The following is a 20,868-nucleotide window of genomic DNA, read 5'->3' on the forward strand; positions in this document are numbered from 1 at the left end:
CCCACAGAAATTTAATCCTTTAATCCCACTAGGGTTCACCTCAATACCAGAAAATGTAATATATTACTTCAGCGGCGAGACCGTCAATATACCCACCTTTACCAAACCCTAGGAAATCTGCCCGTCGCAAGACGTGCTAACTGCGTGGGCGAAAAACTTAGTAAGTACCTCGCCTCATGGGCACATGATGTCATGGGGCGCGTCTGCGTTAATCACCAACGCTGCAACGGCATACGCAAAAGGCTTCTCCATATTCCTCCAGTGCCGGAAATGCTTGCAGTTTGGTCATATCAAAAGAAATGCTACTGCTCTTACTGCTCGGAAGAGGGGCACCTCTTCCAGCAGTAAGAGTTACCAAAAACTGCCCTCTGCGTGAGACACAAGGCGTACTTAAGTGGCTATGGCTGCTTGCAAATGTTCCTTCACCATGCTCTTAAATAATGCAGGTCTCTTAGCCCTGGCCTACAGGTAGATACTTCCACAGCCGTACAGCCCGGACTACAGAACCTATCATAGGAACTCAGCCAGTATTCATTTGTCTTTGGCGTGAAATTTGGCGTAACAAACCATTACTACTACAAATATTTATTTAACCGTAGCATTTTTGGTATGCCACAAACTATACCACAAAATTTTTAAGCTATTTAAACATTTCGAAAAGAAACAGAGAAAAGTAACACTAGAGCATTTTTAAAGGGTTTCTCGTTTTCTTTCTTCGAACTTCATATCATACGGTACAATTTCTTAAGCACTCCTACTTTACTCCATCTAAAGTTGGCAAAGTCACAATCTTAGATAATTACATATCTATGTAATTCTATATCTATGGTCACAATAAAGCAACTTAGATAAAGAAAGAAAGAAGAAAGAAAATCTATGGCATTATCACATCATGCTTCTGACGATTTTGACATAGTTAAAAAAATTGCCATTCTCAAGTTTTTAAATAATTCGAGTGTCTTTTTTTATCTGCCAGACTCTAGTACCGAATGAAGTCAAAACGAATCGGTCCTTTGCTATCTGTGCCGTGTATTTGACGTTTACTGTCATCGGATGAAGACTTGTTTATCAGTTAGACTGACTTTAAATAGTCATGAATTAACTTGTTCATGTCCACTCGAAGCATGGGCCGCCCGTGGACTCACAGTGAAATGTTTGAACATCCCAGTTAGTGCACTTACAACCTAATTAGGTACTTTTTAAAGAATTAGGTATATTGTTCAGTATTGAAAAGGGAATCTAAAGGTTTATAATTATAATACCAAGGAAAACCAGAACAATGTAAGTTCTTTAAATGATTTTTTTTTGCAAACTACCTACTTTGGTCACCAACTTATGTTCTATGAGGTAATAAAATTTAATATTAAGTAATTGACGTTTAAAAACAATAATGTACCTACTGCATTACAATGCATTTTTTTTTATAAAGAAATTTTTAATGATAATGCCAAATGTTTTAAGTAACTCCGCCCCTTCCCTAAATCGATCCACTGAGCGTCGCGTTGTAAAGTTTTACGGTATTGTTCAAGTTACTTGAATTATTCAATATTACAATATTATGATTTCAAATATGTTTGTTTGCAAAATCAGGGTGGTCTGGCTGTTTTCATGGGGTCAGATAGTCTTTATTAAGACCAATACACATAATTATGGTCACTATTACTACTGTTACGCTTGTTAACTGAAACCACCTTAACCCTGTAACCAGTTATGAAGAAAATATAAAAAGATAACTCTAGTTTCACACTTCTAAAAATGTAATTCTTTGGAAAGAAAACTAGCAGTACTTAAGTGACTGTTTTAAAAATATAGATTTACTAAAAGGTGAGTTAAGAAAGAAAAATAAAGAGAGTGAAGAATTCAATACAGTACCCGATAGGAAGACAAAAAACATGAAATGAGTCATTAGAGGACTAAGTGCCAAAACAATTGAATACTTATTTTTGTACTGCAGTACAAGCAGTTTCAATGTTGCTATTGTAAATTATTAGAAACTTTAAAATAAACAAATGTTTTTTTTTGTTATTAAATAATGTTTGCTTTGCATGCAATGTCTCTTCCAGATATTTCTCCAAATATTTACATGAATTAAAGCAGAAATTTGTTTTTTAGTTAATTAGTGACAATGGCAGAGCACAATAAGGAGCTACCCAAGATTGCAGAGATAGATGAACTTGGGAATGGAACAAAATCAGAAGTCCTGTCGTCGGCCCAGCGTGCGCGCATCGAACGAAACCGCTTAAAGGCGCGAGCACTTCGGGACGCTCGGCTGGTGCAGCGCCCCAATACGTAAGTCCTCAATGTCGGCGGCCGCGCCCTCCGCGCTCGCTCACCTCCCGCTCTGCGCAGGGACGGCGGCCCGCGACCCGCGCCCGCGCCCGACACCGGCGGCGGCTTCCTGCCAGACGAAGAAGCTGCGCCCGCGCAGCGCCCTGTAGCCCCGCCCGCACCCATCGTGGACCCGACCGAGCGCCCGCACTGCCAGGACTGCGAGCGGCCATTTGCGCAGTCCTACCTGTTCGACACCTTCGGGCACCCCGTGTGCGACGAGTGCAGGTAGCTAGCCGGTCGTCGGCGGCGGCGACGTCCCGGCGCGGCGGCGGCCCGCTGACGACCTGCGGCGTGCTGCAGGGACGACGACGGCGCGCACGCGTTGGTGACCCGCACGGAGGCGCGCGCAGCCTTCCTGCTGAAGGACTGCGACCTGGACCTGCGGCCGCCGCCGCTGCGCTGCGTGCGGCGCCGCAACCCGCACGGCTCGCGGCTGGGCGACATGCGCCTGTACCTGCGCGCGCAGGTGGAGGAGCGCGCGCGCCTGGTGTGGGGCTCGGAGCGCGCGCTGGAGGAGGAGCGCGAGCGGCGCGAGGAGGCGCGCGCGCGCTCCCGCCACAACACTACGGCGCGGCGGCTGCGCGCGCTGCGCATGGACGTGCGCTCGAGCCTGTTCGACCGCACGCGCGCCCTCCACACGCACGACTTCGGCCCGGAGCGCTACGACGAGGCCGCCGACCAGTACTCGCGAGTCTGCACTGACTGCGGCCACGTCGAAACCTATGAGAAGATGTAGCATCTTTCTCCTACTCGTGTTATGGGGTCATCAACCATCATAAGCACATTTCACAGTAAGGCTAATTATAACATGTTTCAAATGTTAGTTAAATTGAATACAAAATATAATCCCTACTTATATTATAAATGCGAAAGTAACTCTGTCTATCTGTCTGTTACGCTTTCACGTCTAAACCACTGAACTAATTTTAATGAAATTTGGTACAGAGATAGAGTTGACCTTGAGAAAGAAGATAGGATAGTTTTTATTCCGGACTTTTGAAGAGTTGCCTTGGAAACGCGATGTAACCGACATCGACGCGGGCGAAGCCGCGGGCAAAAAGCTAGTTTAAAATAAATTATCGCCATCGCGCATATCGCATCGATATGCGCCTTGCGCCTCCTAAAAAATATTAACTACTTCTGTAATCCAACAAGGCAATTGAGCTATTCTCATCACCAATAGATAATTTGTAAAATAATGACGCGTTTACGAGTGATAAAAGTCGTCAGACGATTCAATAAACCAACCCTAGCTGACATCTTTAAAGATTTTTTTTCATATGTAGGGTTTAACTGTAAAAATATATTTAGTGCAATCATAATAGCTATGTACCAAGAATGTCTTTTTATTCCAGCTAATCTCAAGAACGGCTGGACCGATTTAATAAGAACTACTGGCAGATTGCTGATATTTCAGGGATTAACATGATTTAGATTACAAAAAACTTGTTTTAATATGCACTTTGAATCTAAAATACATGAATGAAAAAGTTTTAACAGAGTTTGTCTGTCATATCCTACCCCACACACTTCCCAACTACAAAAAGAAGTGAAGAAGAATATTTCTGGTATCCGATTACCGGCTGCCGGAATACATGCCATTTGCGTTCCATAAATATTTAATTGAGTTTGGACCAGTTTATTTTATTCTATAAGCTTTTTTTAAATTAGCTTCGAAGATATTCGTTAATAGCCTATGCCAATTTGACCCAAAAAAATATCTAAGACATTTTTTTTGTGTCTGGGAGTAGTTTATCTATAATACTTATTATATTTAGAAATATATAAGCATCTTTAGCAGCTGAGACTAGATGGCGTGGTGAAAGTTGTAAAATATTATTTATTTATTAATTATAAAGATGGCAAATTTAGGCTGTATTATTTTCAGTCACGATTTATCTATAAATTTTATACATTTACACCAGTAAAATTGCATGACACAAATCAAATGTGAAAATAAAAGAGATGATTAGTTTTAAAATAGGAATGAATAAAAAAAATTCAGCATCTGTTCAATTTGTATTGATAAATAGACAAGAAGAACAGATATCACTTTATATTATTTATATGTTAAGAACAATCACATCAAAAAAAAGGAAATGAAATAGTACTGAGTAGTAGTTACGCGCCTTGATTTCACATGTCACGTATGACGCAGGCAGCAGCAGCAACTAAGGCTTGCTGATGACATCACTTGCACAAAAAACATGCGAGTTCAAGTGCTCATTTCATTTTGTCAATAAAAAAACATCGCATTATACGTAATGAAATAAACAAATGCTGTTTCAATAACAAGAAGATATTTTTACAATTCTTAAAGTTAAAATTAATAAATGGTCTACAGCATGATTAAATGTTAGACAGATTTCAAATCTTCTGGTAAGTCATTCTTCGGATGCTTGTTCTCAAAATGCTGTTTGTAGGTCTTAGGGTCAGGCATCTGGGCCTGAAAGAAAGTAATTCATGGCTAGATTGGCAAAAAGACAAATTATTTAAATTGTAAATTGATAGCAAAAATGATTACCTCTTATTTATTTTCTTAAACATGTTTTCTAATGTTTATAATTACTATTGTGAGCATGAAACATATTTAACAGATACAACAGTGACTCGCATAACACTCCACCTCATGATTAAGTACTGAGGTTGGGTCTGATTCTAGTCAGGTACAATGCATTTTATTAGCACAAAAAGACTTTCGCAATTCAGTCTGAATCTTTGTTATTGACCTATTTTGCTCTTATATTTATATTAAATAAATACAATTAATGGCTGATTGTTCAATCATCAGTTAACTTCTATCTGTGGAATAAAAATAGCTGTTTGTCATATTTTCTATATGAAATCTATCAAAATATCAAACATATTCCTCAGATAAATGAGATCTGGCAATTGAAAAATCAGCCCTAAATCTATTAATTTTAGAAATGGACTGCAGTAATAAAACTTAAAAAAAAATGCCATCGCCCAAAAGGCATATTTTATCTATCAATAAATTGAGTATTATAAACTGTCTTAAATATTTTAAACTGAATCTTTTTAAACAGTTCCATAAATCCCAAACTATGTATTTCAAAGCATAACACATTGTGTTTTGAACTTCAATATTGTGTTTCATATTATGTTTTGTACTTCAATAGGCACATTAAAAGACTTTTATTCATAATGATTATAAATCAAAATACTAGAAACTTAATTGGTTAACTTCATGGGATAAGCAAGGTTCCATGCCTAATTGGCCACTGAGTTTATGTCCTATCTACCACTAGTTTCTCACTTGCCTCTGATCTGATAAATATCAATGCTTTGCTTTACCTTGCATACAACACAAACATGCACAAGTGCTTTTTGTGCAGCTTTCTTCTGATCAGTAGCACTGTGTCCCTGCTGTTTTTTCAGTTTAGACTGCTTTTCAGCAGCCTTGGCTTGTGACTGAATTTTCTGCTGTCCACGTGCCATCCTTTAGTCCTTGCTATTTGCTAAAAGTGTTTAGTAGATCTGTAAAATACAAAATCAACTCAAACAAACCCAATTTGGGAGAAATGAAGATATCTTCTTAGATGCTTTGTTTATTATGTTTTGTATTCATACTAATATTATAAGTTTAAAATGCGAATTTTAGATATTGTATTTTACAATTATAATACCAAATTTATAACAACATACTGTTTACTTATTTTAGAACACAACACCTATAACTCTAAAATTCCTAAGTAATATCATCAATGGTGTGTAATATTTTTCTGGAACGTGTACTAATATTTATGCACAAACAAGACTCACTTAAGCATGAGCGTTACCTATTTTATACACTTTTAGATATTACCCTGCTTTCGAAATTATTAGGTTACTTTGAACTATTTGACGTGAAACGTAAGAGAAGAAATTCAAGTTTAGCAAGATTGTAATATCGGTAACAAAAGCTTGATAAACTGATTTACGTGGAACAAAAACCCCTCTTATAATTAAGTATACTCTAAATATCTTTGAGCTACAAACGTTTCACAACACCATATTGACTAAAATCAATCTTACCTTTCTAATGATTTAAACGTTAATAGCGTTCTAGTGTCTACCAGAACTACTGTTGGTAATTGAACACTAACGTCAACAAATACCACAAACTAATAATCTAACTGTGAAAACAGATAAAATGCCAACATTTACAGGACTGGGTGGATGGATGAATAAGGTGGATTGGCTGAAAATTTTTAAGGTTGATGAGAGTGACTGAGATATTGAATGAGTGAAGTTAGTGAAGTAGGAAGAAGTGTTACCAGAATATGTAAAATGAAAAATATAAAGCGGCGTGGCAGACGATGATGGACGTTCGTATCGTAAAATGGAGCTGCACTTATTTTTGCAGCTTGTACAGGTGAAAGTTAACATCAAGCGCAGGAAAAATAGTTTGATAATTTGACAAAAAAACGACTAATATGTAACTAATGGTTTTTTTTTAAACGACGATGAACCTTAACGGTCTTCGTTAATGTTTCCTTTTTTATTATGTCTGTATTCCTGTACATCCGCTAAAGATAATAAATTATTTCATTTGTACATAGCCTAAGATATTTATTTAATTACAACGGCGGTGTGAACAACCAAACAAATTGGATAATGTGTTGAATAAAAGACGATCTTTGCAAAAAAAGGCGTGGATGTCTCTCGCTGACCAAACTCTATTAATTTAATGGTGTTTGAGTGATTGAGTGTCAGTTCTCGACTGCTACAAGTGGCTGATTGTCAATGTCAATGTCAATTTATTGTCAATCGTTTTCAATCAAAACATTGATGTACTTCTCAGTTTTTAAGAATAACCTCTAAATAATCCTCAATGATTTCTCAAAGAATTTTTAAGGATTTTAAATTATTTTACTTTATAAATAGCGTTAGAAGCTAAACGTGACTTTATTTCATAAGTATTATACAGATAAAAGATTGTTATGATTAAACTGACTACAAACTAATTTGTTTACTTTTATGCAACTGTGAAAATGCTGTGTATTTCGCGACTGTATGAACGCTGCTCACCGCGGGTTTTAGCACGAACTCGTTTAAAAGGTTCCCTAGCAGATGGAGCTCCGGGTAGCAGTCCGCTTCGGCGGTTATTAGATGAATCTAGTACATTTGGCGAAGCAGCAGAATCTGCTGAGCCCGAACTCCGGTGGGCCACACAGCCCTACGCGAGCCGGCCTCAGCGACGCGCAAGCTCGACAGATACGCATGTGGAACCTAGAGACACTACGGTGCTGTTGTTTCCGGGCCAGGGTTCACAGCAAGTAGGTATGGGGCGACGTCTTCGAGATATTCCGGCTGCCAAGCAACTATATGATTTGGCTTCAAATGTTGTTGGGTAAGCATATTTGGTACTAAGCATATACTTGCATATCCAAAATCACAGTTTATTTCCAGTTATTCAAACTTTTACTTGATTAGGTTAAAAAGTTATGAGTGTACTATTTTATTAATAGAAATAGACAATTATCAATCACTAAAACAGTATTGCCAAATGCACTTTTAATAGGGCTGCCATTTTAGGATTCCTTCCTAGATTTTTCCTTCTTAGAAGAGTCTGGGGGACATTGACCAAAGCATTTTTAAGAAACATTTCTGCCATGTTTATTCATCCTGTTTTGGCAGTTTAGATGATGGCTACTTTTATAAATATTTTCATTGAGATTTATGTTCATTTTAATCAAGATAACATGCTGGTGCATAATGTTATTGTCATAGATTAGAAGTACCAATGTTAGGAGCAACAGCAAGAGCAATGGCCTTTATAAATTGTGCGGACTAGATGTTCCACCCTTGTTCTCCTATTTTGCCCACTTATTTATAAGTGAAAGTTTCCATTAGAAATCTGTAAGAAAGGTTCCATAGGTTCTGTCAGAACCTACGGCGTCTCCTTTGAAGTAATCTTACTAAAGCCAAAACCAAATATGAAGGGAGGGGGATAAGGTGACTGCTGTCCCACACTGAGCCCAAGGCTGGCTACGCTGATGCGTACTACCACAGTATAATAAAATCATATAGAATATTCTTTTTCTACACCATATAATTACAGCAGTGATTCTTAGAACTATAATAATATAGTAGGATCTGGATATGATAATATAATATACATAATAATAAGTTAATGAGATGGCAATTTGGAGACCAGCACCCAAATTTATCTGGTAATTGAAGACCATCCAAGTTGCCGATATAATATCGGCAACTTGGATTTTAAAATAATAAGAAAATGACGTCCGCCATCTATCACTTGGCCGGTATAGGAGCGAAACGTCAAAAGCGCAAAATGCCAAACGATTGCAAATCGTCAAAAGCGCAGAACACCTAAGAGCCCTTGCACATGGCGTATTTTCAACGCGCCGACGACACGTGTTGAACGCAACTAGGATGCTTAGCAAACGCAGGGCCGTCGACGCGCTGTGACCTTTACACACGATGCTCGCGCTTGTATCGCTACAATCGCGCAGATAACTCGATACGAACGCGCTGTGAGTAAATACGTTTCGTTCACAATTAGTTAGAATTACAACTGGAGTATACGAATTTAGACGACGAAACTTACTACATAGTTTAAAACTAGGATTAACACATAAGATAGTTTGCATCCCGATTTTATGTTCCCTTGGAAACATTTTTGATTTGTAGCGGGTGGGCGGCAACGGCAAAATATTTCTAAGTTACAATTTTCTTTTGTTACAGGTGGGACGTGGCTCGCGTGTGTACCGAAGGTCCCGAAGAAGAGTTGTTGCAGCGCTGTCAGACTGCTGTATTTGTGACGTCGCTGGCCGCGCTCGAGCGCGTGCGCGACGAGCGGCCGGCCGCCGTGGAGCGCGTGCGGGCCGTGGCCGGATTCTCGCTCGGGGAGATCGCCGCGCTCGTGTTCGCCGACGCGCTGCCGCTCGAGCGCGCGCTGCGCCTGGTGGAGCTGCGCGCCGCCGCCATGCGGGCCGCCGCCGCCGCGCGCCCCGGCGGCATGCTCACCGTGTGGCTCGCGCCCGACGCGCGCCTGCCGCTGGCCATGCAGCGCGCGCGCGACCACGCCGCCGAACGGGGCGTGGACGCACCCGTGTGCCAGGTGGCCAACTACCTGTTCCCGGCCTGCAAGGTGCTGGCCGGGGACGACGAGGTGAGGCGTGCGCTTCTCTCGATTTCTGGCGAGGCTCTGCGACAAGCGGCGGCGTAATGCTCCTTCGTGTCCGCAGGCGCTGCGGTTCCTCGAGGCCCGCGGCGGCGAGTTCGGGCTGAGACGCTGCGCGCGCGTGCGCGTGGAGGGCGCGTTCCATACGCCGCTGATGGCGCAGGCGGAGGCGGCGCTGCGCGAGGCGCTGCGCAGCGTGGAGCTGCGCGCGCCGCGCGTGCGCGTGTGGTGCTGCGCGGAGGCGCGCGCGTACGCGGACGCGGCGCACGTGCGGCGCGGGCTGGCGCGCCACGTGACGCGCGCCGTGCGCTGGGAGCAGACGCTGCAGGCGCTGTACGCGCGGCCGCGCGGCGCGCACTTCCCGCTCACGCTCACGCTGGGCCCGGGCGGCGCGCTGCGCTCCACGCTGCGCCAGGTCAACGCGCGGGCCTGGGATGCTTCCTTACAGATAGATGTCTAATGGACTTTGCCGATGCCGATAGAATGGTTCAATTCGATCATACGAAAAATAGATAAAACTTAACTACTTAGTACGATTTGTTATAAATCTATAAATACAAATCAGAATTTTATTCTTAAAATAATTTTTTTGGCACCCTGTTCCCTGTACCCACAATATTGGCAAACGTGAAGTCATTTAATTGCCTATGCATTGTGTAATGAATCCTTGAAAAAAACCCAAGTAAGTCATTAACATTTTTACTTTATGACTGCAGCACTCATCATCATCCTAGCCTATTCCCAATTTTGATGGATTTCTAGTCTAACAGAGTGTAACTAGATACACCAAAGACCAGTGTTTTACAAGAACTGCCTATCTGACCTCCTAACTAAACGCAGTTTCTTGGACAACACGATACTGTGGGTTCATGCAAAATTCCAGCCTCCTATTTTACGGAAGTGGGGAGGCTTGTGAGAGACAAATAGTTCAGCTTTGACACACTCCATTCCGTCAATTATCTTCACTAAAATTTAAGATAATTTGTCGCTCCTTTTTGCCGTGAGAGGCAGAATGTTTTCAATGATAACAAAAGTTGGTCCAATATTGCCCCTTATAAGAAAAATAAGTCTTCTCGATTACCTATTGGCGAACAAGAAACTGTTTTTTTTATAAAAAAACAATAGCGAAGAAATGAGAGCGAAGCTCGGGGTACTGTTAATAAAAAGCGCTGATTGTGTTGTCGGCTTACTCGAGCGACTATTAAAAGAGACTGCATCTACGGTTCATGGGATAACAGGTTTATCAAGGCGCAAAGAAAGAATGAATCGTTTAAAAAGGTATTGATCGATTTAATTAACTAAATTATGTACACGGTCGATGATGCCGGTCGTCGGTCAGAGGTTAAGCGGGTTGGGCGAGGGCTGGCCGGGAGCGGCGGCCACGGCGGCGCCCAGGTCGGCCAGGCGCGCGTACTGGCGCAGGCGGCGCGGCTCGCGCGTGTCGGCCAGCAGGCGCGGGATGCGGCCCACGGCCTCGTCCGCCCACGCCTCGGCCAGGCGCAGCTCGTGCGCGGCCGACGGCAGGCGCAGGCGCGCGGCCCGCGACGCGCGCGACAGCACGGCCGCCGTCGTGTAGGCGTCCACGGCGGCTGACGCCAGCCGGTTGAGCACGAACTGCTCGTCCACGATGCGCTTGCCGTGGCGCAGGAGCGCGGCCTCCACGCTGCGCCCGTGTTCCAGCACGCAGCGGCCCAGCTCGGCGGCCAGCGGGCGCAGCTCGGGCGCCAGCAGCGGGCCCAGGTCGGGGCCGCGCGCCAGCCCCACGGCGGCCGTGGCGCGGCGCCCGGCCTCGCTGAAGATGAGCCCCAGGTGTGCCGTGGGGTTCTTGAAGGCGCGCTGCAGCTCCTGCAGGTGCGAGCCCGCGAACTGGATACCTGCGCACGAGCTCTCCGTCGTTAATGTTCCATGCTCACGTCCTAAGCAATATTCGAAACAAGAGACACTCACCGGTCAGTGCTACAAACAGACGCAGGATATCGTTCGTACCCTCGAAGATTCGGAAGATACGCAGATCACGTAGCACTCGCTCCAAACCCGTGGCCTTCATGAAACCCATGCCGCCCAGGATCTGGATGGCCTCGTCCACCACTGTCCACGCGGAGTCTGATGCGAACACCTGTAAATCCATGAATAATCTCTTGGATTCCGATCAATGTAGACTTTGACAAACACATAATTAGGATAGTCCAAATGTGTTATTTGTTGCAGGTGACCCATGTAGTGAAAACTGATTGGACCCATTCAAAAATGACATATATCCTGATGCATGTAGATTTGTTGAGTAGCAAGCATGGCTGACCTTGGAGATGGCGGCCTCGAGGTGGTAGTCCTGCGCGCCGGTGTCCATGTTGCCGCTGACCATGTAGGCGAGCGACTCGGTGGTGTACTGCAGCATGGCCATGCGCGCCAGCTTCTCCTGGATGGTCCCGTAGTCGGCGATGCGGCGGCCGAACTGCACGCGCGTGGCCGCGTGCTCGGCCGCCTGGCGCAGCGCCGCCCGCTGCGTGCCCGCCAGCGCCGCCGCCATGCCGAAGCGCCCGTTGTTGAGGATGTTCATGGCTACTTTAAAGCCGTTGCCCACGCCACCCAGTACGTTTTCCAAGGGCACCTTCACATCCTCGTAATACACCTCGGTGGTGTTCGAACACTTGATGCCCATCTTGTTCTCGGGCGGCCCCGATGACACGCCGCCGAACGCCCGCTCGACTATAAAAGCTGTCACCTGCCCGAGAAAATGCAATGTATCATTAACTATGTCTGTTAGAATTTACCCTGGCCTCAGCCTAATATTAGTGAAACCGAGGTTACCAAAAAGAGTATATTATTAAGGATTTTATGGAACCTTGTCAACAGTTTTCCCGTCCTTTTCCACAGGTGTCTGTGCGAACACAGTCATAATTTCAGCAATGCCTCCGTTGCTGATCCAGATCTTAGACCCATTCAAAATAAAGTGCTTTCCGTCCGGCGACAAGACCGCACGGGTTCTGTAAACGAAAAACAAAGATTATTACAATAGGTATTGTGTTTACTTTTTACAAGAATATCATGCATGATGAGCTTTCAAAGCCAAGCTAAAGGTTGATGATAAATAAGGCACGCACTTGATGGAGCCGGCGTCGGAGCCGGAAGAAGGCTCGGTGAGGCAGAAGGCGGCGTACTCGCCGCCGGTCACGCGTGGCAGGTACTTGGCCTTCTGCTCGGGGTTGCCGAACAGCAGGATACCCTTGAAGCCGATGGACTGATGCGCACCCAGCGTGATGCCCACGCCAAGGTCGTGCGCGCCCACCACCTGCACGCACACACACATGAACACAGCGCTCGCGCCCCCGCAGCTCCGCCCGAAACAGACCTACCTCCACGAGGCGTGCGTATTGTGTGTTTGACAGGCCCAGGCCGCCCATCTCGGTCGGAACCTGTAGCCCGAAGGCTCCCAGCTCCCAAAGCCCGGCTAACGTGTTGTCCTCTATCTTGGCATCTGCGTCATTCTTGGCAGGGTCGTTGACCTACCACACGCAGACATGTTTAAGAGATATTATAAATATGGTTATAGTCATATGATTGCAATTTATAAAAAACATACCTCCTGAAAGAATTTCTCGACGGGCGGTACGAGCTCTTGCAGCATCTGGCGCTGGTCATCGGAGAGCGGCTCCGGAAAGGGGAACACCTGCGCGGGCTCTAGTACGCCGCGGAACAAGTTGAGTGTGAAGGACGCGCTCTGCCGCGCGCCCTTATTGGGAACAGGCGCCGCGCGTGCTTCTGTCGCCAGCCCGCGGCAGCTGTCAGAAGCATGACTAATTTCAATATCTAAATAAAGTATTTATCCAGATACATTTAAATTATCGGTTGTAACTGGTTGTAAATACACTAACAGCCAAATACACAAATGATGAATAGTGACATTCTTAAATGTGTTATGGCGGTATTATGGTAAGTGGGCAAAATTTGCCGTGCCTCAGAAATGTAAAAAGTATATAGACTTGATGACCTTCCCCTTCCAAACAAACAACCAACGAGTTGGCTACAGTAAGTAAGATAGTGCCTAGTTCAATGATTTAAGTAATTTTGAAGAGTCTTATTTACATTACTTTCTGGCATTTGGTTTATTTTTCAAAGTTTATTTTTCTGCATCCCATTTTATAGACAAAGCAATGTCACTACAGCCCCCACCCACTTCCCTTTTTTTAATAAGTTCATCAGGTTTCCTACCTTAACAGGAAAATGAAATGCTGATGTTAGTTATGAAGACCTTACAGCATGTTACCAATTTGACAATATTTTGTATTGGTAGCTGTTAAATTATATTATGTGGTATGCATGGTAATAGAGAGAATTAGGAATAAGGCAGAATATGACTTTATAAGGTAAATCTAAATTTTCCTTAAATATTATGTAACACAAGGAAGCACCTACATCTACATGCATGTCATTGGGAAGACAATAGATGTTTACATGTAAGTACCTACTAAAGTTCAAATGTGTGTGTAGTTGTACAAAACACTATAACACTAATGCTGAACTACCACTTGAGCTATTGCCTAATTTTAAATAGAAAAAATGTTAATGCCTTTGTCAAATTATTGTGTTAGGTTGTGTCTACACCTATCATTAAGATTCATAATCGCAATAATTAATGGCATTTTGCATTAGGATTATGTAGCCCCATCATTTGTTAAACAAGTGAAAGAAGTCAAGTCGAAATCAATGACAAGTGATATTCACTTGTTAGAGATTTGCTATAATAATAAATTATACAAATATTTAAATAAGTCTTATAAAGCAGGCAACTAGAACTCTATGGTGGCATAATATATTGTGTAATTCTACAATAATTACTCAATATTCTGTAATGTTCCTCCTACTAGACACTACTACTACATAGACTATGTACGAGAATCGGGATTGCGGGATAACCTTAGGTTAAATTTTAATTATTTACATCCATTGTACCTAATCAAAACAATGCAACAAGTTTATTTTAATAACTATTGTTACTCATCAATACCGAATTCATCTTTTTATTTTATAATAACCTTGAACATTAATTTAGATTAAAAATAACATAAACTTTAATATTCATCTAATTGTTGGCTGTATTCCGAGATGCAATTTTAAAATAAGAACACGTCTTATAGTTTGGTACAAAGTCCAAGGCGACTGTTTACAGTGGACTATGGAACAACAAGGCTATAATAGGTTATAACTTCAATTTATTTTTTTTATTCTTACATTTGAATTAATATTTTAATCTAATTACCTGTTTATTTTGGGCAAAGGCAGCGAGTTTGATTTTCCGGAGATGCATCGATTTGCACACGTTAACAGTTTTGCACTCTTCATTTTTAAATTAATATTGACCTATATACTTTAATAAATAATCTCAAAATAAAAAATTAAAATTCAAAACATACGATAGAAAAATAAATTATATAAATTCTGCTATCTAAACAGTAGCCTAAACTCAAGTATATGAATAAAAAAACTATACAAAAATATTGGGTCGTTAACGTTACATTACACTAGAAGTACTATTATTGGATTGGTCCTATTCCCTCCGTTCGCTCACTGTTGATCTCAACTCGAAGTCGTGAATTGGATCGTAACTAAAACTAACCAAACAGAGTAAAAATATTCTACCCGACCGAACAATTTCATATTTTTCGTTTTTTCGGTCTTTCAATTATCGTTTTTTAAGTGTAGTTTGTAATCCGTCTACCAAGACCGGATTCCCTATTCCTCTTAGTACTATTTGCCTCTTTCCAACCCAAACCCACTTGTCTGAAATGAATGAATAAAGCGCTAGCTGTTGCCCGCGACTTCTTCCACGTGGTTAGAAGATCTTGAATGTTTCGCAGCGCAAGCAACGGAAGCCCTCAAAGATGAATAATTTTCCCCGTTTTTTTCCACATTTTCCATAGTATCTTTGCTCCTATTAATCGCAGCGTGATGTTATATAGCCTTTCTTGGTAAATGGTCTATTCAACACAAATATATTTTTTTCAATTCAAACTAGTAGTTCCTGAGATTAGCGCTTTCATACAAACAAACAAAGTCTTCAGCTTTATAATATTAGTATAGATTACAATTATTTCAAGTAAGAAATAATTAATGATTGTATGCCTAAATAGGCTGATTGTAGCTGGCTTATTTATTTCAATAATTTCTATTTTTTTCGACGCTATAGTTTGCATAATTACCAAAATTATCCTTGCGTACTTACCGTAGAGTTGATATTTTTTTGAATTTTGCGACCCTCGCATTATGGAATAGAATCCTTGTGTCGAGAGGCGTTTAACAAACATTCATGTTACATGCAAACAGCCACCCAGACTTAAGACAAGCATTCGCCAATCGCATAAACGTTTATCTTAGGCGGGAATCGAAACCGAGACACGTCGCCCTTAGTTTGGCGTGGACCGTGGTGACCTCAACCACTGTGCTATCCATGCAGTCAGTACAATTTTGTTGCTTGCCAGTGCGACCTCAGGTTTTTTTTCATTTTCGTGCCAAAAAGTCCGCAATAGGGTATTTGGATCTGTTTGGTCCGGCAAATAGATTTCCAAAAAATTTTAATATGTATTTTTCATTTTAACAAATCATTCACAAGTTGGATTACTAGCAATTAAGATAATCAGATGTATGATAGATATGGCGAGTAACAACATCACTGGTAAAAACCGCAATGGTAAATGACGTCACGCGAGATTATTACTGTATCCCATCCCCTTATTTTTTGTTTACGAGATAAAGAAAAAAAAAATACGTATAATAACCAATATTTTTTGAAAATCTGTTTTTTTTGGCAAATACCCTGTTACCTTCTAATTGACAGCTGTCAATTACACTATCATTTTCTATTTCATTCATTGTCAAAAATGTCACCTGTAGTCTGGATTTTGTGTCAAAAACATACCAAAACAGAGAGTTAAACTTTTGTATACTTTTTTATTATTTTCTTTTATTATTTATTTTGTATTATCTTACTGAAATCATGTTAGGTGTGTTTATGTACATATTTGAATTAAAGAAGGAATTACTTGTTGGTTTTTCTTTATCAATATTGTACATAACCTATTATCTAGTGGAAGTGGTCAAGGTAAAGATCATTAAATCAAATGCTGAACGCTATTAAGCATATTATTAATATAGCCTTAATGATTCTTTACGTTAATTTTGGAACAGACTACATTTTACAGGTACAATTTAGTCTACAACTGAATTTTAGCTAATATCTTCTTCTTTTTTGCAGAAGCCTATTCTAATATGCCGTGAAGGAGAATTTCGAAAATTTTTGGAAGAAAACGTCCCTCTTTTGAGCGAACATTATTGGCCTACCCCATGGTGCGTGGAGTCTAGACTGCAAACAGTTTTAGGCTCTGTGCTGCGTTCGCGGCTTCTGCCGCCGGTAAAATACCACAGGTACAAAGTTCACGCTCATTGTTATTGAACTTGACATACTAGACAAAGCTTCTTACATATCCATTCTTCTTAGGTTTTGGCAGAATTAATAGTCTAAATAAACATATTCTAATTAGAATATGGCTGGCTTGAGAGCCGCCCAATTTAACAAAAATGTTAGTTATAGTTTGACTATGATTTACTCCTACCTGAATCCAACTATAGCAAAATATTGTATGTAGCTGTAATCTTCGTAATGAAGTTCTTCTGTAATTGTCCTATGCTATCCAGGTATCGAAGCCATGTCACGTCATGCACAGTAGGTTTGGTGTGGTGACTATACTACTTGGCCATTCATACAATGTATTGTATATACTGTCACTGTGGCTTTCACAAACATTAAAGTCACATTCCTAAAGACACCCTGACTCAGGACAAGCAATAATAGATCATACAAACACTTGTCATATGTGAGATAGAACCTGCAACAAGACATACTCTGTGGGTTTGGCATGGTGACCGTAACCACTCGGCTATTCATGCAGCCACGTGTAAAACTGGAGAATCTTGGACAACAGCTAGTCAAAAAGCCCGTTCATATTTTAAATGTTTTGCTGTAAATAGAAATAAACTTACTCCTAGGAAGCAAGCCAAGAAGACAACTTTAGGACCTGACCTTAATGGGGCCTGCCACCGTGCCGATGGCTTATTTTGTATATTTGCAAAATGGCTATCAGGCCAAATTAGTATGTATGTAGATTTGGGTGAAGTCATGGACATTGCATCTTTTTGAGAAAGAAGGCTGGAGAGGGTCTATAGAGCTTTTTCTTTTCCTTGCATTTGTGAGCCTTCTAGTATCGCGAATGCTGTTATTTTTCGTTTTCCAAATAGTAGTATCACCTCATGAAAAATGAGTGATACACACATAATGCGTGGGGGTGCAGACAGGTGCTGCGGCTGTCGGACGGCGGACAGGTGGCGCTGGACTGGGTGGTGCGCGGCGCGGGCGCGGGCGAGGCGCGCGCCGTGCTGCTGGTGCTGCCGGGGCTCACGGGCAGCGCCGACGCGGACTACGTGCGCAGCCTGGCCGCCGCCGCCGCCGCGCTGCAGGCCCGCTGCGTCGTGTTCAACAACCGCGGGCTCGGCGGCCTGCCGCTCACGGTGAGTGTGGTCCCGCGCCGCGCCCGCCGCGCCCCTCTCAGCCCGCTCTGACGCGTCGCCTCCGCAGACGCCGCGCCTGTACTGCGCCGTGAGCCACTCCGACCTGGCCGAGGCGGTGCGCTGCGTGCGCGCCAGCTGCGGCGACGTGCCGCTGCTGGCGGTCGGCGTGTCGCTGGGCGGCCTCATCCTGGGACACTACCTGGCCGAGAACGGCGAGGCGGCCGCCGTGCACGCGGCTCTGGTCGTGTCGTCGCCCCTGGACGTGGTCAAGGGCTCGGAGTGCATGGAGCGTGCTCCCCTAAATGCGCTACTGTCCTACCACATGGCTCGCAACCTGCGCAACACGCTGCGCGCGCACGAGCCGCTGCGCGAGGGCCCGTGGGACTGGCGCGTGGTGGACCGCGCACGCTCCGTGCGCGAGTTCGACGCGGCCTTCACCACGAAGCACTTCGGGTTCGGGTCGGTGGAGGCGTACTACCGCGCGGCCACGCTGCGCGACAAGCTGGCGCGCGTGCGCGTGCCGCTGCTGTGCCTGTGCGCGGCGGACGACCCGTTCCAGCCGCTGGGCGCCATCCCCGTGGCCGAGGCGGAGGCGGCGGGGCGCGGCGGGCGGCGCGTGGCGCTGGCCGTGACGGCGCGCGGCGGCCACATCGGCTTCCTGGAGGGCTGGTGGCCGGCGCGCGACGCCCCGCAGCAGTACATCGCGCGGCTGGCGGCGCAGTACTTCGCGGCGCTGCTGGCGCGGCCCTCGCTGCTGCACGCGCCGCCCGCCGCGCCCGCGCCCCCCCCGCAGCCTCTCTGACCGCGCCCGTCTCAAGCTTCGCCTTCGTGTTTTCTATCGAAATGTTACTTTATTATAATGCTGATGTTCGTGTAAGAGCGAGGCTTTCTACACCGACGGCTACATATCGTAAGTTACTTTAGTACACTGTGATTTAACCATTTAAATGAAATATTTTAGTTTTACATAGTCTATTGTATTATTAAGGTTGCATAATATAGATATAAAAGACGATAAACGCACGCGTTACAATTTTGTACTGTTATCTAATTTTTACACATGAATGAGGAGAATCCTATTCATGTAAATGGGCCTTAATAGTTGTTAGTGCGTTTGTCACAAGCGCACGAAAGATATATAGTATTATTAATATATTATTATACACGTTACATTTGTTGCATTTCAGATAATTTATTATTATATTATAATTTAAGCATTTAAAGAGTTTGTTCTTTTATAGTCCTTCATCGGGCAATTGTACATAGCTATAACCGAATCAGATCGCTTGTACTGAGAAGTAGTGTAGTATAGAGCGTCCACACAGCATGTAGCTCTTACAAACAAGTCCCTGACGACAGACTGACGAGCGACAGAAACGAACTTGATGCCTTGCCATGCTTGCTTTCTGACGAAACATGCGCACAGATGAGGTGGGCGAGAACAATATCGCAACTAGAACTTTTTTATAGTTCTTAATCCTAGCTAAGTAAGTGACGTAAAGACTGGATGCTAGGGTTCCGCACAAATATTGTGGTTGTATCCGTCGAATAAAATATTTTGGATGTTAATACGAACCGTTTCGTTTTATTATTTTAGCGCACAACAGCTAGCACCGGAAAGGTGGCTACGGCTCGCTGACCCACACATTTCAAAGCTAATTTGAGGCTAACTAAAATGGAATTGGCACTATTCGTATTATTCTAAGCATTTTAATTTGAAATTCAGTACTGGGCGGAAAACTCACGTTCAATCAGCATATCAAATTATAATGTTGACCGGTAGTAGAAAATCAAAAGCGCCGCTGGCAGGCGATGCTCTACAGATACTGTCCCAACAGGAATCCTAGTGCAACAGAGTACAATATTTGTCGTGTCGCAAGTCACTGAACATCACTGAACTGAATCATTGAGCTCTGTCTCCTGGATACGCCAAGCTATTATCTTACTTTTTATCTACTAGCTGTGCCCCTGCAGCTGCGGTGTAACCTGCGTTTAAACGGGAAGCATCTTATAATAGTCCATAATAAAAATACTTACAGGCGAAAATACTTCGAATAAATTCTAAATGATCCCGCGGGAACATTAAATTGGAATAAAAATCCTATATGTTAACTCAGGTGAATGAGTTACAAAAAACCCTCCATCCATACAAACAGTATGATAGTAGTATTAGTACAAACGAGTATTTGTTAGTTTTGAAGTGACATACTTATTCGAGTCCCAACAAGGTTGAGTTTAACGCTCCTGGATAGAAAGAGACGAATTCATTTCCACATTACGAAGGTTCATTCCTTCCGCGCGCAGGGACTAATGCACTACTTTGTGCTTATTCCCTTTAAGATATTGCTTCCATGCTTTGTTGTGTGATTGCTATTGGTCTTTTATCAAAGGCGACCGACTCTATACCCAGCTTTTAGGCTCTGGGAGGGAGGACATTCACTTTAGGTCTTTACGTCGTCGTCGTTGTTGCCTCGTACACATTACTCGTACATTTTCACATACCTAGTAATAAAACCATATCCGTATGAGTTCCGAAATGACACAAAAATAGCTATACAGCTATCAAAATCATATCACTGTTTAGGTTCCCTCCCCGAGGGGCGGGTGTCAAAACTTTTGTTAATTATGGTTTAAAAGTAACCCCTGCTAGGCTATAAATAAACTTTTCTGTAGGTCCAAAAGTTTGGCGCCTACCTGAAGGGCGCTGAAACTTCAATGAATCAGGTCCTGAGAGCTGGCTACTTGTACGCCCATGCCTGCTAGCGTATACTGAAGTTAAATATAGGTCTTTTTGAGGGCTTCCGGTAAAAAATCTGCGTTCTAGACCC

At 43.2% G+C, this 20,868-nt stretch overlaps 5 protein-coding genes across 6 annotated transcripts; 3 read left to right on the forward strand and 2 right to left on the reverse strand.

Annotated features, from left to right (window-relative positions):
* Nucleotides 1-975: 975 nt before the first annotated feature.
* Nucleotides 976-3,828, forward strand: LOC113500976 (DNA repair protein complementing XP-A cells homolog). The gene is made up of 5 exons (XM_026881934.1): nt 976-1,281; nt 2,113-2,289; nt 2,350-2,556; nt 2,632-3,122; nt 3,687-3,828. Exons 2-4 carry the CDS (start codon nt 2,126-2,128, stop codon nt 3,065-3,067), a joined length of 807 nt encoding a protein of 268 aa, XP_026737735.1. The 5' UTR covers nt 976-1,281; nt 2,113-2,125; the 3' UTR covers nt 3,068-3,122; nt 3,687-3,828.
* Nucleotides 3,829-4,331: 503 nt separating this feature from the next.
* Nucleotides 4,332-6,545, reverse strand: LOC113500977 (zinc finger protein 706-like). Its single transcript, XM_026881935.1, has 3 exons — nt 6,367-6,545; nt 5,647-5,829; nt 4,332-4,777 (listed from the first exon to the last, which is right to left on the reverse strand). Exons 2-3 carry the CDS (start codon nt 5,788-5,790, stop codon nt 4,688-4,690), a joined length of 234 nt encoding a protein of 77 aa, XP_026737736.1. The 5' UTR covers nt 5,791-5,829; nt 6,367-6,545; the 3' UTR covers nt 4,332-4,687.
* Nucleotides 6,546-6,655: 110 nt separating this feature from the next.
* Nucleotides 6,656-10,062, forward strand: LOC113500975 (probable malonyl-CoA-acyl carrier protein transacylase, mitochondrial). The gene is made up of 3 exons (XM_026881933.1): nt 6,656-7,684; nt 9,043-9,469; nt 9,546-10,062. Exons 1-3 carry the CDS (start codon nt 7,326-7,328, stop codon nt 9,939-9,941), a joined length of 1,182 nt encoding a protein of 393 aa, XP_026737734.1. The 5' UTR covers nt 6,656-7,325; the 3' UTR covers nt 9,942-10,062.
* A 685-nt stretch (nt 10,063-10,747) lies between these two features.
* Nucleotides 10,748-15,037, reverse strand: LOC113500974 (very long-chain specific acyl-CoA dehydrogenase, mitochondrial). Of its 2 annotated transcripts, none has more exons than XM_026881931.1 (8): nt 14,739-15,037; nt 13,062-13,275; nt 12,835-12,984; nt 12,583-12,770; nt 12,324-12,465; nt 11,781-12,203; nt 11,429-11,597; nt 10,748-11,355 (listed from the first exon to the last, which is right to left on the reverse strand). In XM_026881931.1, the coding sequence occupies exons 1-8, from the start codon at nt 14,819-14,821 to the stop codon at nt 10,817-10,819; spliced, it is 1,908 nt and encodes a 635-aa protein (XP_026737732.1). In that variant the 5' UTR covers nt 14,822-15,037; the 3' UTR covers nt 10,748-10,816. The 2 variants fall into 2 exon arrangements, with proteins under 2 accessions (XP_026737732.1, XP_026737733.1); XM_026881932.1 differs by having other exon boundaries at nt 10,817-11,355; nt 13,062-13,260; nt 14,739-15,035.
* Nucleotides 15,038-16,334: 1,297 nt separating this feature from the next.
* Nucleotides 16,335-19,615, forward strand: LOC113500942 (phospholipase ABHD3). Its single transcript, XM_026881887.1, has 4 exons — nt 16,335-16,577; nt 16,731-16,900; nt 17,824-18,040; nt 18,108-19,615. Exons 1-4 carry the CDS (start codon nt 16,473-16,475, stop codon nt 18,840-18,842), a joined length of 1,227 nt encoding a protein of 408 aa, XP_026737688.1. The 5' UTR covers nt 16,335-16,472; the 3' UTR covers nt 18,843-19,615.
* The last annotated feature ends 1,253 nt before the right edge of the window (nt 19,616-20,868 follow it).

This window comes from Trichoplusia ni, chromosome 15 (genome assembly GCF_003590095.1).
Source record: "Trichoplusia ni isolate ovarian cell line Hi5 chromosome 15, tn1, whole genome shotgun sequence".
NCBI classification, from domain to species: Eukaryota; Metazoa; Arthropoda; class Insecta; order Lepidoptera; family Noctuidae; genus Trichoplusia; species Trichoplusia ni.